The following is an 18,096-nucleotide window of genomic DNA, read 5'->3' on the forward strand; positions in this document are numbered from 1 at the left end:
ATCTAGCCTCGGGCTCTAGCCTTGGAATCTAGCCTCGGGCTCTAGCCTTGGAATCTAGCCTCGGGCTCTAGCCTTGGAATCTAGCCTCGGAATCTAGCCTCGGAATCTAGCCTCGGGCTCTAGCCTTGGAATCTAGCCTCGGGCTCTAGCCTCGGGCTCTAGCCTCGGAATCTAGCCTCGGGCTCTAGCCTCGGATTCTAGCCTAAAATTCTAGCAGCGGAATCCAGCGTCGGAATCCAGCGTCGGAATCTACCGGCAGACTTCACTGCAGGTTCTCAGGGATTCAGACAAAAAGAGGAAAAACAGGCGAGAAGCCAGAAAACTGAAAAGAAAATGAAGGAAACAAAGCGGTCGACCTTCAACAGAAAAACACTTTCACATTCTGTGTGTGTGTGTGTGTGTGTGTGTGTGTTAAGGGATTTCCAGTCGTCCCAGTTCAGGGAATTCCCTTCATCCCAGCAGAGAGAAGGGCGAGCGAGGAGAGAGCGACACCAAGAGGAAACAGAGAATCAGCTGATCAGTGATTCATGAAACCTGATAATTAATCATTATGTTTGTAAATCATTTTTTATATACGAGGTCTTTTTCATTTATAATAATCAGAATAAAAAATCATAAACTGTTTGTTTACAATGATGACAACATAAGATTCTCGTTATTAACTCTAAACAAATAACAGAACGAACCATAAACAGAAGAACAACAATCATAATTCATAGTGAGTCCATTTGAAATAATGTATTCATAGAAACACTAACATTCACTCAGAATATCAGGACAGTGAACACATCACACAGAGCAACGGGACAGTGAACACATCACACAGAGCAACGGGACAAGAACGCATCACACAGAGCAACAGGACAGTGAACACATTACACAGAGCATCGGGACATTGAACACATCACACAGAGCATCAAGACATTGAACACATCACACAGAGCATCAAGACATTGAACACATCACACAGAGCATCAAGACATTGAACACATCACACAGAGCAACGGGACATTGAACAAATCACACAGAGCAACAGGAGAGTGAACGCATCACACAGAATATCAGGACAGTGAACACATCACACAGAGCAACGGGACAAGAACGCATCACACAGAGCAACGGGAGAGTGAACACATCACACAGAGCAACGGGACAGTGAACACATCACACAGAGCAACGGGACAGTGAACACATCACACAGAGCAACGGGAGAGTGAACACATCACACAGAGCAACGGGACAGTGAACACATCACACAGAGCAACGGGACAGTGAACACATCACACAGAGCAACGGGACATTGAACACATCACACAGAGCAACGGGACAGTGAACAAATCACACAGAGCATCAGGACAGTGAACACATCACACAGAGCAACGGGACAGTGAACACATCACACAGAGCATCAGGACAGTGAACACATCACACAGAGCAACGGGACAGTGAACACATCACACAGAGCAACAGGACAGTGAACACATCACACAGAGCAACGGGACAGTGAACACATCACACAGAGCAACGGGACAGTGAACACATCACACAGAGCTACGGGACATTGAACACATCACACAGAGCAACGGGACAGTGAACACATCACACAGAGCATCAGGACAGTGAACACATCACACAGAGCAACGGGACAGTGAACACATCACACAGAGCAACGGGACAGTGAACACATCACACAGAGCATCAGGACAGTGAACACATCACACAGAGCAACGGGACAGTGAACACATCACACAGAGCAACGGGACAGTGAACACATCACACAGAGCAACGGGACAGTGAACACATCACACAGAGCAACAGGACAGTGAACACATCACACAGAGCAACGGGACAGTGAACACATCATTTAACATGTGGAGGACCGAATTAATTAACTAAATAAATAATTAAGTGACTGATGTCAGCTGATATCAACGAAAAGGAATGATTATGTCATCAGTCACCTGACTCTAGTCAGCTGACCTTTCTGCTGGTTCTGTCACATGACCTTCATTCAAACATTCAGCTCTTTAATTGGTCATAATTGAAGCTGACGTGTCTTTAATTCATTAATGGAGGTTAATGAATCCAGGTCTGACTGATGGCTCCAGATGTTCACACCTGGTGTCCTCCATCTTTCTCCTCTTCATTGCTCCTCTTCATCGCTCCTCTTCATCGCTCCTCTTCATCGCTCCTCTTCATTGTTCCTCTTCATTGCTCCTCTTCATCGCTCCTCTTCATCGCTCCTTTTCAAAGATTTATGATGCGAACAAACACAGAAGGAAAATATATGAAGGAAATGTCTTATTTCCTTTATTGACACAAATGAGTGAATTCATCATCCGTGACCTTTAATATTATTTCATTCGTATGTATTTAATTATTTACACATTTTGTATGTATATGTTTTTATCCTTCTCCTGACACACTTCTTCTATTACTTTTTTAATAGTAGTAGTAGTACTAGTAGTTGCAGTGGTAGTAGCAGTGGTAATAGTAGTAGTAGTAGTATTAGTATAGTAGTATTAGTGGTAGTAGTCTTTTCTTAGTATCGTCTGTATGTTTGTTTTTAGAATTCATGTTTAAATGTGACATTGACAAATTTCATGAGAAGAATACATTTTGTTTTTAATTTATAACAAATTATATATTAAGATTTGAATAATAATAATAATACATATTAGTATTTATTAATAACCATGCGTATTATTATGATACAGAGGTAAAGTGTTTCCAGCTCACTTTATTTCATTCAACACAAACTTCATTTGTTAATCGTCGGTCACGATGTGCCAGCTAGATACATATATTATATATGTGTATATATATATACATATATATATATATATGTATATATATATATGTTTATAAATATGTATACACACCCACAAATGACATGTGATCATCATCAGTGGAAAGCTGATGAATCCATAAATAACTAGAATGAATCAACGAGTTCACAGCAGAAAGATAATAGAAAATGAAACAAATCAAATATGGAAACATTTGAAAAGATTTATGAAACTATTGATGAAGTCAAATAAAACATTTGAATCAAAGAGCGACCGAAGAGACAAAGTGTTTGATGAGGCTTTGCCTCCACCTGGTGGAGGAAGAACAGACGCCACGAGAGAAGCATCATCGCCACCGCTTCACACACACACACACACACGCACACATCATGGCAATACACTCACACACACACACACACACACCATGGCAATACACTCACACACACACACACACACACACCATGGCAATACACTCACACACACACACACACACACACACACACACACCATGGCAATACACTCACACACACACACACACACACACACACCATGGCAATACACTCACACACACACACACACACACACACACACACACACCATGGCAATACACTCACACACACACACACTCACACACACACACACACACACACACACACACACACACCATGGCAATACACACACACACACACACACACACACCATGGCAATAGTTCAACAATAACTAGTACCATTATCATTACTATTACAATAATAATTAAAACAGAACTTAAGAATGAAACTAATTAGCTTCAATTAGTTTCTTTGTATGTGTGCGTGTGTGTGTGTGTGTGTGTTGTGTGTGTTGTGTGCGTGTGTGTGTGGTTGTGTCCTCTCCCAGTCTCACATCACTCTATCATCCGTGCGTCGTCCTTCATGTGTAATTATGACCTCATGTCATAGAAGTATAGTGATGTCATCAAACTGTTGAACTCGACTACGAACAGCTGATGTTTCCTTCAGTCAGCTGATCTGCAGCAACATGATGTCATTTTAATGTTTTAATCTTCTTGTAAGTGTGTGTGTGTTGGTTCTGTGTTATATAACTATGTTATAACTATTCTCTGAAAAAATCAGAGGCTGACCTGAACCAACATTATACATATATACATATATACATATGTATATATGTATATATGTATGTCTGTATGTATATATACACATATATACATATGTATATATGTATATATACATATGTATATATGTATATATGTATATACATATATACATATGTATATATGTATATATGTATATATGTATATACATATATACATATATACATATATACATATGTATATATGTATATACATATATACATATGTATATATGTATATATGTATATATGTATATACATATATACATATGTATATACATATATACATATATATATACATATATACTGTAGAAAGATCGTAGAAAAGTATGAAAGCATAAAAGCTATAATAACCTGTAACCTTATATAAGTTATATATATATATAACCACCACAACATATAGCTGGTTTACACTTGTTTTATTTTATGATAGACGTGATTAACATAGAAGCTGCATCGATGCCTTCTATATATAAACTAGTCCAGACGTTTAGAACCCTTCCTCTGGTTCCTCTCTGAGCTCAGAGAGAGGAGGACTCATGACCTGGAGGAGGTTCAGCCTGAGATCAGCAGGAACACTGAGAGATTTGTGCTTCTCCCCCAACTAGAGAACGGGACAGACGTCTGACCCCCTCTGAAGGGAACAGAAGAGCCTTTAGGGGTCTCACCCCCTCAGAGATGGACCTTTTCCCCACTCGATCCTTCGGGGCCTTACCCCCCTTAGAATAGAGCAACATTAGAGCCTTTATTTACCCCAAATAAGAGCCAGAGGACAGCATGAAGAGGAGAGATAGACCCCCAAACAGGAACATCAGAGAGCTGACTGAGAGGAGAGGAGCAGAGAGGAGCAGAGAGGAGCAGAGAGGAGCAGAGAGGAGCAGAGCAGAGAGGAGCAGAGAGGAGCAGAGAGGAGTAAAGGTTTCCCTCAACTAGTGGATCACACCTCATAGCAAAACCAGTGAAAGCTGACGAAGAGGAGAACTTATTAAATCGTGTTAGAATGAGTTCTTGGAGCCACTGTGACTGTTTCATTGAATTCAAATTGTTTTATGTGATTCTTGTGTGAAGACCTGAAATAAAACCACAGCGTTACATTCAGTAAGTGTCTGAAGCAGAACACAGAGTTCTGGTCCTTTAGAACGTGGAACCCTCTTCTCTGTCCGGTAAGATGAGACGACTGAAACACTCAGAGGAGCTCACGGTGAGTCTCTGGTGGAGAGAATGTTCACAATAGACAGTAAAGTACAGCTGATGTACATAACTATTCACACTGGGTGTTAGGGTTACATCCCATAGAGAGCGCCTCGGGCGTTAGCCGTACAAGACTTTTACAAAGACAATTCATTCTGAAATCCTAACGATTCAGCTACGGGATGAGATAAAAGGCCGAAGGTCTTGTTCCGACACCTCAAAGAGGAACGTCTATCCTCGCAGGAGGAAAGACTTCCCCGCCAAGAAACGGGGCAAGAGCCGCTCACGCTACAATACATATATAGATCAAAGAAAGCACTTATATATATATGTATATATATATATATATACACATTAAACAGTAACTTTAGTCTTTTATTCTGAAAGGACACACAAAAGTAAGAGCAGACGTTAAACAGTAACTTTAGTCTTTTATTCTGAAAGGACACACACACAGAAGTAACAGTAAATCGCTCCCTGCTTACATCACTTCCTGTTTCAGTAGTATACCCTGACATCATCATTAGATTGCACTTTACAATACAGGACAGCTCTTAATGCTAGTAGCCGGCTAACGTTGGCTGCCCGGTGGCTAGCTAAAATTTTGCGTTCAAGTCACGTTAGTAAAGAGAGAAACCTAATTAGCCATGTTTTCACACACATTAAATCATCGTGGCCTTAAACTAATGAAAATACAACACACTTCATTTTCAATAACTAATTCATACGTTAAAGTTAAAAAACGACAGGATCACCAGTGTTTCTTCAGGTGTACAGTTTACAATAACTCTGACGTGACTTGAACACAACACAAAGCATCAAACATCTCAAAATCATCAAATTCACTTTAAACAGTTTACTTCCTGTTTCTTTTTGAACTATTATATTATAATGTGAACGTTATTACAAGCAAAACAGCTTCAAACACAAATAATATGTTTTAAATAATGTGACACACAAATATCTGGTTCCATCATCCCTTTTCACATAAACAAGGTTCATACGTTTCATCTTCCACAGATCATCTGACAGAAACGTGACTTCATAATGTGGAACAACCTCTTCTATTAAAATCACCTGGAGAAATGATGAGCAACCCTGTGTGAGGAACCCGTTTTCTACAAAGACAGGAAGCAAAAACCACAAACTATATGTGTGTTTGGCTAAAGTCAATTTCACAATCATTAGGAACACAGTGTTACACTGAGGTTCATTGGTTGTGATTACACTTCGCGTCTGTTATCAGTGTTTAAGCAGATTGTCCTTCTAGGCCATCTATATCCAGAAATAACCCCATATATGGCTAGAACTAACTCCATCTATATCTAGAACCTTCTACGTCATCTATATCTACCCCAACTATATCTATTTCTTCTATATCTAGAACCTTCTACGTCATCTATATCTATTTCATCTCTATCTAGAACCTTCTATGTCATCTATATCTATTTCATCTCTATCTAGAACCTTGTACGTCATTTATATCTATTTCATCTATATCTAGAACCTTCTATGCCATATATATCTAGAACATTCTATGTCATCTCTATCTAGAATTTTCTATGCCATCTATATCTAGAATCTTCTATGTCATCTATATCTAGAATATTCTATGTCATCTCTATCTAGAAATTTCTCTGCCATCTATATCTAGAATCTTCTATGTCATCTATATCTAGAATATTCTATGTCATCTATATCTAGAATATTCTATGCCACCTATATCTAGAATCTTCCATGTCATCTATATCTAGAATATTCTATGCCATCTATATCTAGAACCTTCTATGTCATCTATATCTAGAATCTTCTATGTCATCTATATCTAGAATATTCTATGCCATCTATATCTAGAACCTTCTATGTCATCTATATCTAGAATCTTCTATGTCATCTATATCTAGAATCTTCTATGTCATCTATATCTAGAATATTCTATGTCATCTATATCTAGAACCTTCTATATCATCTATTTCTAGAACCTTTTACGTCATGCTATTCACGGGTCAATGGACCAATAAAATCAGTTCCTGATGAAAACTGCATTTGACCTGAATTCTGGGAAACCTGGAGACCAAACCAGACCTGGATCAAAGGGATTTCTTTAGCTAAGGAGTTGCAGGAAGTAGAACCCTTAAACTTGTATTCAGTAAGGTTCCACCGTGTTGCGTTACCTTCACAGACATACGTTCCTTTGTTATAGTTAGAAGTTAGCGTGACTCCGTCAGAACGGACAGATCTATGAACAAGGTCCTGGTTGACCCTCTACACCTCTACAGGTCTGGTATCCAGCCTGGCTCACAAAGATTCCTTAACACTGTGTTCAGTCTTATAAATACATTAAAGATATACTGTAATGTGCAACAATTTCCTAAAAAGACCTCTTAGACCTCTTAGACCTCTCGGGCCCGACAGACTACAGCAGGATGAAGCCGCCTTGGTCAATTATTTTATAATTTCATAATGTTTCTTAAATACACTACATGTATCATAATTTATTATAATATTTTTCCCATTATCTTATGTTCTCATTGCACAGCTACTGTGCTCCTCAGCTGCTCTGCTTCAGTGCAGCTTGTTTTAAGTAGAGCTTTTATCCAATCAGAGTTCACCTCTGTGTCTCTAGGTAGAAGAGAGGCCCCAGGCCTGCAGACTCACCAGTGAATCCATGTGCAGGTTAAGTGAATGGGGACGATGTTGTTGATCGTCATAGTGTTCAACCAATCAGATCTTTAGTTTGACATGTTGGACGTATTCTTTGATGCGCCAGAGCTGCTAGCTGGCCTACAAGTACGTCAGCATTACATGCAGCTCAGAGTCCAGGTGCAGCTCAGAGTCCAGGTGCAGCTCAGAGTCCAGGTGCAGCTCAGAGTCCAGGTGCAGCTCAGAGTCCAGGTGCAGCTCTGCCGCGAGGTGCAGAGTGCGCTGTGATTGGTCAGTGGGCGAGCACGTGACTAAAGTGAAACTTATGCTTGCTAGCAGAACTTAGGTTGTAGCAGTCAGAGTTCAAGTGGAAAGATATGGAAGAAGTTATGGCATTTTTAGTTTTTTTTACCTAGCTTTGTTTTTGTAACATCAAACGGCGGAAGGAGAAGAAACGGATTTAGTAGCGAAGTTACTGGGAACGCCTTTCTCAAGAAGGACATTTCCGGACAAACTGGGCATAGTAAGAAACGACCCCACAGCTAGCAGCCCTGACCAGCCAGGAAAAGGATTTGTGCGCCACTTTCAGTCCGCAAACTATGAACGGTATTCCTGGTGGACAGGGTCGGAGAAGAGCTGCAAATTGTATTGCTGGGAATGATCTGTTATTTGCGACTGAACGTCTCGGTGTATGGAGCCATGCTGGATGTCGTAGCCTGAGCTGCCCGAGTAAGGCCGCTACACGACACCAAAGTACGGCGGGACACGTACAAGCTACGGTGCTCTTGAAAATGTTTGGAGGGTCCCGAGTGGATCTCCAGATCAACGAACAAGTTCGCAGGGAAACAAAGCTCCACAATGAAAAAGTTAAGAAGAATAGGCAAATACTGAAAAGACTGATAGATTGTGTCTTTGTTGTAAATAAATGTGACTGGTTCTTGTGAGTTCGCTCTTGTCTTTGTGTTAATTACATCGATTTTGACCATATGCATTGTCCGTTAATTACAAAGCACACCGTCCTGCGTGGGTTTAGGGTCCGGATACTTGAATCTGTTTGGGCTGTTTTCTTTGACAAAGCAAGAGTGATGTTACACCCCTAGAAACAAATAACCGTAGCTGTGGCGCCATCATGAGGTCATGAGGCGGTAAGACAGCAGTGAAGGCCCAGGTACAAATTACACGGCCCGCCACTGATATATATATATCTATAGATATAGATATATACTGCATTAAAGCTCCTTTTGTGAGCCTGATGCTGTGACGTTGTACAAATGATACCGAAGCCTTGTGGTTTTTTTGAAACACTGGTAATACCTTGAACCCCTCATGGGTCTTTGGGGAGTTTTAAGAAAGCACATGACCCTTTTGAAAACTGCTTTTACATTATGACTCCTGATTCTCTTGGAATATCTCTGAGCTACTCAGTTCACTCTTGCATATTTGAAAATGTGGCACCTTGAAAACTCTTGAATTATTAGGATGCTTTTACAAAGCACCTTTGCAAGGTTTTCAAGATTTCCCACGAGGCCATGGCAGGTGTCCAGCTCAATTGTGAGTTCGAGCAAAGGAGGACCAGATGTGTACCTGGTCTGGATCTTATTGGGCAGCTGGATTCCAGGAAACCTCGATGAGCCGGATCTAAGTCACTGATGACACGTTTTGAATACCTGAATTGTCCTTTCAATCCATCTTAAAGTTGTCTTTTATAAAGGCTAATGCATGTTAGTGCAGCTACAGAGGCTCTAGTGAAGCAATGATCTGTAGTGGATCTTACAAACACGTCTGGATATAAGGAGGCGTTCCAGTGCTCATGTGAGGGTCCTGTGAATCTCTTACATCTTGGGAATAAGATCTCAGTTGGTGCAAAATAAAAATCCTGACCTGTGGTGGTCTCACCAGTAGGGGGCGCTGGTCTCCACATGACCCAAGCTTCGCCATTTAGGGAAGTTTCCTGCTGATGTCCTGGGACTTCCTAAGGGATCAAACTCCATGGACTCACCCTGGTCTCCGCCGTGGTCTCTCCAGATCTCTAGCCCGGCGGTATTCTCCGTGCTCTGGGTCGAGCTGCTTTTTTGGTCCACCAGCCGGTAGTTGTTCCCGTGGTTGTTGTCCCAGAAGGTGTGGTCCTGAGTTTGGTACTGGATGCAGAACTCCACTCTGTTGGAGGGCTCGAGGACCTCCGGTACCGAGACAGAGAAGGAGAAAGTATCGGTGTCTGGGCAGCCATAGACGTTGTTCAGGTACAGACATGAAATGTCCAAGAAGGAACGCCACGAGTCAAAAGTGATCCGGACTGAGACAGACTTGTCAAAGCAGAGGTTTCGGACCTGAACAGTCCCTGAGAGCAGACGCACCTGGACAGAACAGGTTTCCAGACAAACCAGCTGAGCTTTGAGCCGGTTCCTCAAGTCCAAATAGTCTGCAGCTGGCTGGGTGAAGTCTAGAACCAGACCCGAACCACAATCTGCCGCATCTGGAAGAGAAACATTTTTTGGGGTTTTAACTTAATTCTACTTGTTTACATTGTTAAGATATATTTATGTCTTTTATATAAATGTATATTTCTTCTTCTTCTATAGAAGAGTGCTGCATAAAAAAAGATTTTTTCATCGCTGTTTAATCTGCAGATTATTTTCTCAACAGCGATTAGTTAACAAACAACACTATTACTGTTAAAGAATAGATCATCACTACAGAATAAGAGAGAGAAATGTTCTGGAACAAATCAAAATGATTGATTGTTTCTTGTTTCTTGTTGTGAGCTGCTCACCTTTGTTGTCTCCCAGGTGCGGTCCGGTGGCGGCGCCCTCTACCTCAATCAGTTGGAACTGCAGCTCAGTCAGCATGTCGTCCTCGGCCTCGTTGAAGATGTGGATGGCGGTGAGCGGCAGACCTCGAGAGTCTGCAAACACCACGCTCTTCTTCTTCTTCTTCCTTCTCAGCCACGCCGGGCAAATGACCTCTGTGGCGGCTAACTTTGAGGCTGGAGTAGCAACGTTCCTGAAGGACAGACAGGAACGCAGCGGTTCACAGCGCTTCATCAGAGATGATGATGATGATGATGAACAGCAGTGGTCATAGTTACTGAGGAAGGAGCGCAGAGGAGGAGAGCTGGACAGGTAGATCCTCACGGCCATGTCAACGGGCATGATGGGAGATGGACCCCCGGGGTGACGGTTGAGGATGTGGAGAACCCTGACGAGAGACAGAATAGGGTTCTACTTGTTCTAACCAAACTGATCTGAGATCTGCATCAGGAAGTGAGACTATTTATCAGATTCACTCTGAACTAACCCAACGAAACTCAACAAACTGAAGTTTACTAAACACCAGACTCTACTAAACTAAACTCAACAAACTGAAGTTTACTAAACACCAGACTCTACTAAACTAAACTCAACAAACTGAAGTTTACTAAACACTAGACTCTACTAAACTAAACTCAACAAACTGAAGTTTACTAAACACCAGACTCTACTAAACTAAACTCAACAAACTGAAGTTTACTAAACACCAGACTCTACTAAACTAAACTCAACAAACTGAAGTTTACTAAACACCAGACTCTACTAAACTAAACTCAAACTGAAGTTTACTAAACACCAGACTCTACTAAACTAAACTCAAACTGAAGTTTACTAAACACCAGACTCTACTAAACTAAACTCAAACTGAAGTTTAATAAACACCAGACTCTACTAAACTAAACTCAACAAACTGAAGTTTAATAAACACCAGACTCTACTAAACTAAACTCAACAAACTGAAGTTTACTAAACACCAGACTCTACTAAACTAAACTCAACAAACTTAGGTTTACTAAACACCAGACTCTACTAAACTAAACTCAACAAACTTAGGTTTACTAAACACCAGACTCTACTAAACTAAACTCAACAAACTGAAGTTTAATAAACACCAGACTCTACTAAACTAAACTCAACAAACTTAGGTTTACTAAACACCAGACTCTACTAAACTAAACTCAACAAACTGAAGTTTACTAAACACCAGACTCTACTAAACTAAACTCAAACTGAAGTTTACTAAACACCAGACTCTACTAAACTAAACTCAAACTGAAGTTTACTAAACACCAGACTCTACTAAACTAAACTCAACAAACTGAAGTTTACTAAACACCAGACTCTACTAAACTAAACTCAACAAACTGAAGTTTACTAAACACCAGACTCTACTAAACTAAACTCAAACTGAAGTTTACTAAACACTAGACTCTACTAAACTAAACTCAACAAACTTAGGTTTACTAAACACCAGACTCTACTAAACTAAACTCAACAAACTGAAGTTTACTAAACACCAGACTCTACTAAACTAAACTCAAACTGAAGTTTACTAAACACCAGACTCTACTAAACTAAACTCAAACTGAAGTTTACTAAACACCAGACTCTACTAAACTAAACTCAATAAACTGAAGTTTACTAAACACCAGACTCTACTAAACTAAACTCAACAAACTGAAGTTTACTAAACACCAGACTCTACTAAACTAAACTCAACAAACTTAGGTTTACTAAACACCAGACTCTACTAAACTAAACTCAACAAACTGAAGTTTAATAAACACCAGACTCTACTAAACTAAACTCAACAAACTGAAGTTTACTAAACACCAGACTCTACTAAACTAAACTCAACAAACTGAAGTTTAATAAACACCAGACTCTACTAAACTAAACTCAACAAACTGAAGTTTACTAAACACCAGACTCTACTAAACTAAACTCAACAAACTGAAGTTTACTAAACACCAGACTCTACTAAACTAAACTCAACAAACTTAGGTTTACTAAACACCAGACTCTACTAAACTAAACTCAACAAACTTAGGTTTACTAAACACCAGACTCTACTAAACTAAACTCAACAAACTGAAGTTTAATAAACACCAGACTCTACTAAACTAAACTCAACAAACTTAGGTTTACTAAACACCAGACTCTACTAAACTAAACTCAACAAACTGAAGTTTAATAAACACCAGACTCTACTAAACTAAACTCAACAAACTGAAGTTTACTAAACACCACTCTACTAAACTAAACTCAACAAACTGAAGTTTACTAAACACCAGACTCTACTAAACTAAACTCAACAAACTGAAGTTTACTAAACACCAGACTCTACTAAACTAAACTCAACAAACTTAGGTTTACTAAACACTAGACTCTACTAAACTAAACTCAACAAACTGAAGTTTAATAAACACCAGACTCTACTAAACTAAACTCAACAAACTGAAGTTTACTAAACACCAGACTCTACTAAACTAAACTCAACAAACTGAAGTTTACTAAACACTAGACTCTACTAAACTAAACTCAACAAACTTAGGTTTACTAAACACTAGACTCTACTAAACTAAACTCAACAAACTGAAGTTTACTAAACACCAGACTCTACTAAACTAAACTCAACAAACTGAAGTTTACTAAACACCAGACTCTACTAAACTAAACTCAACAAACTTAGGTTTACTAAACACCAGACTCTACTAAACTAAACTCAACAAACTGAAGTTTAACAAACACCAGACTCTACTAAACTAAACTCAACAAACTTAGGTTTACTAAACACCAGACTCTACTAAACTAAACTCAACAAACTGAAGTTTAATAAACACCAGACTCTACTAAACTAAACTCAACAAACTTAGGTTTACTAAACACTAGACTCTACTAAACTAAACTCAAACTGAAGTTTACTAAACACCAGACTCTACTAAACTAAACTCAAACTGAAGTTTAATAAACACCAGACTCTACTAAACTAAACTCAACAAACTTAGGTTTACTAAACACCAGACTCTACTAAACTAAACTCAACAAACTGAAGTTTAATAAACACCAGACTCTACTAAACTAAACTCAAACTGAAGTTTAATAAACACCAGACTCTACTAAACTAAACTCAACAAACTTAGGTTTACTAAACACCAGACTCTACTAAACTAAACTCAACAAACTGAAGTTTAATAAACACCAGACTCTACTAAACTAAACTCAACAAACTTAGGTTTACTAAACACCAGACTCTACTAAACTAAACTCAACAAACTGAAGTTTACTAAACACCAGACTCTACTAAACTAAACTCAAACTGAAGTTTACTAAACACTAGACTCTACTAAACTAAACTCAACAAACTTAGGTTTACTAAACACCAGACTCTACTAAACTAAACTCAACAAACTGAAGTTTACTAAACACCAGACTCTACTAAACTAAACTCAAACTGAAGTTTACTAAACACCAGACTCTACTAAACTAAACTCAAACTGAAGTTTACTAAACACCAGACTCTACTAAACTAAACTCAATAAACTGAAGTTTACTAAACACCAGACTCTACTAAACTAAACTCAACAAACTGAAGTTTACTAAACACCAGACTCTACTAAACTAAACTCAACAAACTTAGGTTTACTAAACACCAGACTCTACTAAACTAAACTCAACAAACTGAAGTTTAATAAACACCAGACTCTACTAAACTAAACTCAACAAACTGAAGTTTACTAAACACCAGACTCTACTAAACTAAACTCAACAAACTGAAGTTTAATAAACACCAGACTCTACTAAACTAAACTCAAACTGAAGTTTACTAAACACCAGACTCTACTAAACTAAACTCAAACTGAAGTTTACTAAACACCAGACTCTACTAAACTAAACTCAATAAACTGAAGTTTACTAAACACCAGACTCTACTAAACTAAACTCAACAAACTGAAGTTTACTAAACACCAGACTCTACTAAACTAAACTCAACAAACTTAGGTTTACTAAACACCAGACTCTACTAAACTAAACTCAACAAACTGAAGTTTAATAAACACCAGACTCTACTAAACTAAACTCAACAAACTGAAGTTTACTAAACACCAGACTCTACTAAACTAAACTCAACAAACTGAAGTTTACTAAACACCAGACTCTACTAAACTAAACTCAACAAACTGAAGTTTACTAAACACCAGACTCTACTAAACTAAACTCAACAAACTGAAGTTTACTAAACACCAGACTCTACTAAACTAAACTCAACAAACTGAAGTTTACTAAACACCAGACTCTACTAAACTAAACTCAACAAACTTAGGTTTACTAAACACTAGACTCTACTAAACTAAACTCAACAAACTGAAGTTTAATAAACACCAGACTCTACTAAACTAAACTCAACAAACTGAAGTTTACTAAACACCAGACTCTACTAAACTAAACTCAACAAACTGAAGTTTACTAAACACTAGACTCTACTAAACTAAACTCAACAAACTTAGGTTTACTAAACACTAGACTCTACTAAACTAAACTCAACAAACTGAAGTTTACTAAACACCAGACTCTACTAAACTAAACTCAACAAACTGAAGTTTACTAAACACCAGACTCTACTAAACTAAACTCAACAAACTGAAGTTTAATAAACACCAGACTCTACTAAACTAAACTCAACAAACTTAGGTTTACTAAACACCAGACTCTACTAAACTAAACTCAACAAACTGAAGTTTACTAAACACCAGACTCTACTAAACTAAACTCAACAAACTTAGGTTTACTAAACACTAGACTCTACTAAACTAAACTCAACAAACTTAGGTTTACTAAACACTAGACTCTACTAAACTAAACTCAACAAACTTAGGTTTACTAAACACTAGACCAGGGGTCGGCAACCTTTACCATCCAAAGAGGCATTTTGCCCTATTTTCCACCAAATAAAATTTGTCTGGAGCCGCAAAAGCTATTTGATTTCACAGCTTATAAAGTTTTATATATAACTTTATTATATATACAAAAACTATAGTTTGTTGTATTTATGAAATTATAGAACAAGAATAAAGACAATTCTTGACATTTTAATGCTATTTTCAGTTCCAGTATCACCTCCAAAAATAAGAGGTGTTCCCTTTGAAAGATTGTCCACTGTGCAAACAATAAAATAAAATTAACCGTTATTTATTTATTATTTTCCAGAGGGGTTAAAAAAAACTACCCAATGAACAGATGACAGAATATATATTATAACTTCAGTCCATTTCAGACATCTCCACCAGATGCTCAAAGCTGTTCGTTATTGTTAGTCAGACATTTCTTACACTTTCCGGTTCTTCTCAGACGAAAGGTTTGGTTCTACAGCTGTCTCTCTGTTCTCATACTGTGCTTTTCTATGTCATGTATTCTATGTAAGGTTCTGTCTTATCGACCCTGAGTCTGAAATCAAAATTGTATTCATTGATACGTTATTTGTCATATTTCATGTTATATTTGATCTTTTTATATAATGTTATATGTTATATTTCATCCCTTTGTTTTATTTGACATGTCGTATTTTATTCTTATATTTTTTATTTCTGCACTATTTTTTGTCTGTGACTCATATTTCTGTTCAAACCTCTTTAATGACCATATTTCATATTTAATGTGGGAGCTTCTCTATTTTTTTGCATATGATAATAATTATGACAACAAGATATACAATAGTATAGTGAAGTAAAGTGAAGTAAAGTATAGTAATGTATTATATTGTTATATACAAGAAAATATAATAAATATATTGTCAGGTGTTTGCTGCTCTTATTGCAGTTTTTACTTCAAACACATTTAGTACTTTTCACATATTTATCATATTTCAGGATTAAATATATAATAATGATAATAACAACAACAACAACAACAATAAAGCCGATAGAGGGCTTCAGTGAGTAGAACTCAGTAGAATGAAGCTTCTGTGACGCAGTTTCAGAGCAGACTGTACCTGGTGCAGCTCATTGGAAAGTTTCTCTCTGTGGAGTCCAGCAGAGTCCAGCAGAGTCCAGTAGAGTCCAGCAGAGTCCCACACGAACCGCTTTCTGTTTCTATTCTTTTCTTTATTTAAATTCTTTTCCTTCTATTTTTCAGCCATTTTAGGAGGAGAAGCCGCTGCAGCTCCTCCCGCTGCGACACGCCTCCAAACAGAGGAGGCAGCCAATCAGCGCTCTGAACAGCCAGCTGCTCTCTCTCTCAGCCAATCAAAAGAAAGACAAGCGGTCCACCGCCGACGTAACGGAGCCCTGACTCCGGACTGACAGGCAGAATATTCTACATTATAAATGTTCAGCAACAGAGTAGAACATCAAAGAAACTAAAAGATAAACTGTTGATTTAAAGGTAGAGTTCTATAAAGTAATTATATGTGTTAATAATTATAATAACTAATGTAGCGGCGTTCTATCTGTGTTGTTCATTATTCAGGCTCAATTAAGCTGCAGACACGCGAATGACAAGAGATCATTTAACTCTTTTCCTTTTATCTGTAATTGTTACTCAGCAAAGCGTTAACTAAATACACAAATAGTCTACTCACACACGGTCACACGCTAGAACAACTCAATGCTCCCAGGCTCCCACCTCCTGCAGTCACGAGTCAGGGAGCTAATCATTAACAGAATGCCTTCCTGCACAATGAGCATCATTCAGAAATGAAATGATTAATATTACCGAAATTCAATTAACTAATATATACACTTGTGGCTCTTACAACTATAATTTATTTGTATTTATCTATTTTATTTATATTTATAGAATATGACATCACAAATGAGGTCTGAAAGCTTTTTCTTTGAAGCTTCTCATGTGAACAGAAACATGTTGAGAGGTCACATGATCATCATCACAGCAAGTATTAACCTCCCAAAGTCACAATTATAGCTTTCAAAGAGCTTCAGAACGAATTGTTACATTTTCTATCATATGGAGAGAGAAGTTATTATTAGGGCCCGACCACCTCCTTCTTCTTCTTCTTCTTCATCTTCTTCTTCTTCTTCTTCTTCTTCTTCTTCTTCTTCTTCTTCTTCTTCTTCTTCTTCTTCTTCATATTTCAAGGGGGAAAGAGGTGCTTGGGCTACATGTCCACTTCAAAATTTGATTTTCAAAAATCAGGATCGGTGAAAATAACAAGGAAATTGGGAACAAATGTCTGGATAGCCCCACCTAGAGTTCACCGAGCTCTCTTCAGACCTCGGCAGTGAAAAGTTACTCAAAGATCAGAAAGTTATCGAACACTGTACATGGTCTAATCTACTCCAAATCTCTCATGTGTCATAACATACTGACCCTGAAGACATCTATATGTCAATTTAGAATCATAGCAATAGCTCCACCTAGTGGCAACAGGAAGTTACAGGTTGTGTACTTTGACATCCTGCTCCTCACAGTTTAATCAGATCACTCTAAAATGTTGTTGATAAAGCTTCGTTGTAAAGTTTGTAAGAATTTGTTGAGGGGCGGCGACGTGGCCATGAACGAATAAACTGATGTAACTCGA

At 38.3% G+C, this 18,096-nt stretch overlaps 1 protein-coding gene across 1 annotated transcript; it reads right to left on the reverse strand.

The window, feature by feature from the left end:
- Positions 1 to 9,116: 9,116 nt before the first annotated feature.
- Positions 9,117 to 16,635, reverse strand: LOC306713404 (protein phosphatase 1 regulatory subunit 3C-B-like). Its single transcript, XM_079183078.1, has 3 exons — positions 16,549 to 16,635; positions 10,523 to 10,947; positions 9,117 to 10,225 (listed from the first exon to the last, which is right to left on the reverse strand). The coding sequence occupies exons 1-3, from the start codon at positions 16,560 to 16,562 to the stop codon at positions 9,645 to 9,647; spliced, it is 1,020 nt and encodes a 339-aa protein (XP_079039204.1). The 5' UTR covers positions 16,563 to 16,635; the 3' UTR covers positions 9,117 to 9,644.
- Positions 16,636 to 18,096: the final 1,461 nt, after the last annotated feature.

This window comes from Pholis gunnellus (assembly GCF_910591455.1).
Source record: "Pholis gunnellus genome assembly, chromosome: 21".
Taxonomy (NCBI): Eukaryota; Metazoa; Chordata; class Actinopteri; order Perciformes; family Pholidae; genus Pholis; species Pholis gunnellus.

What these genes read in the sequence shown, in the direction of transcription:
- LOC306713404 (XM_079183078.1), bottom strand. An exon ending in GCACCTGGGAGACAACAAAG is followed by an intron (nt 10,226 to 10,522) that starts GTGAGCAGCTCA and finishes TTTCTCTTCCAG; the next exon opens with ATGCGGCAGATTGTGGTTCG.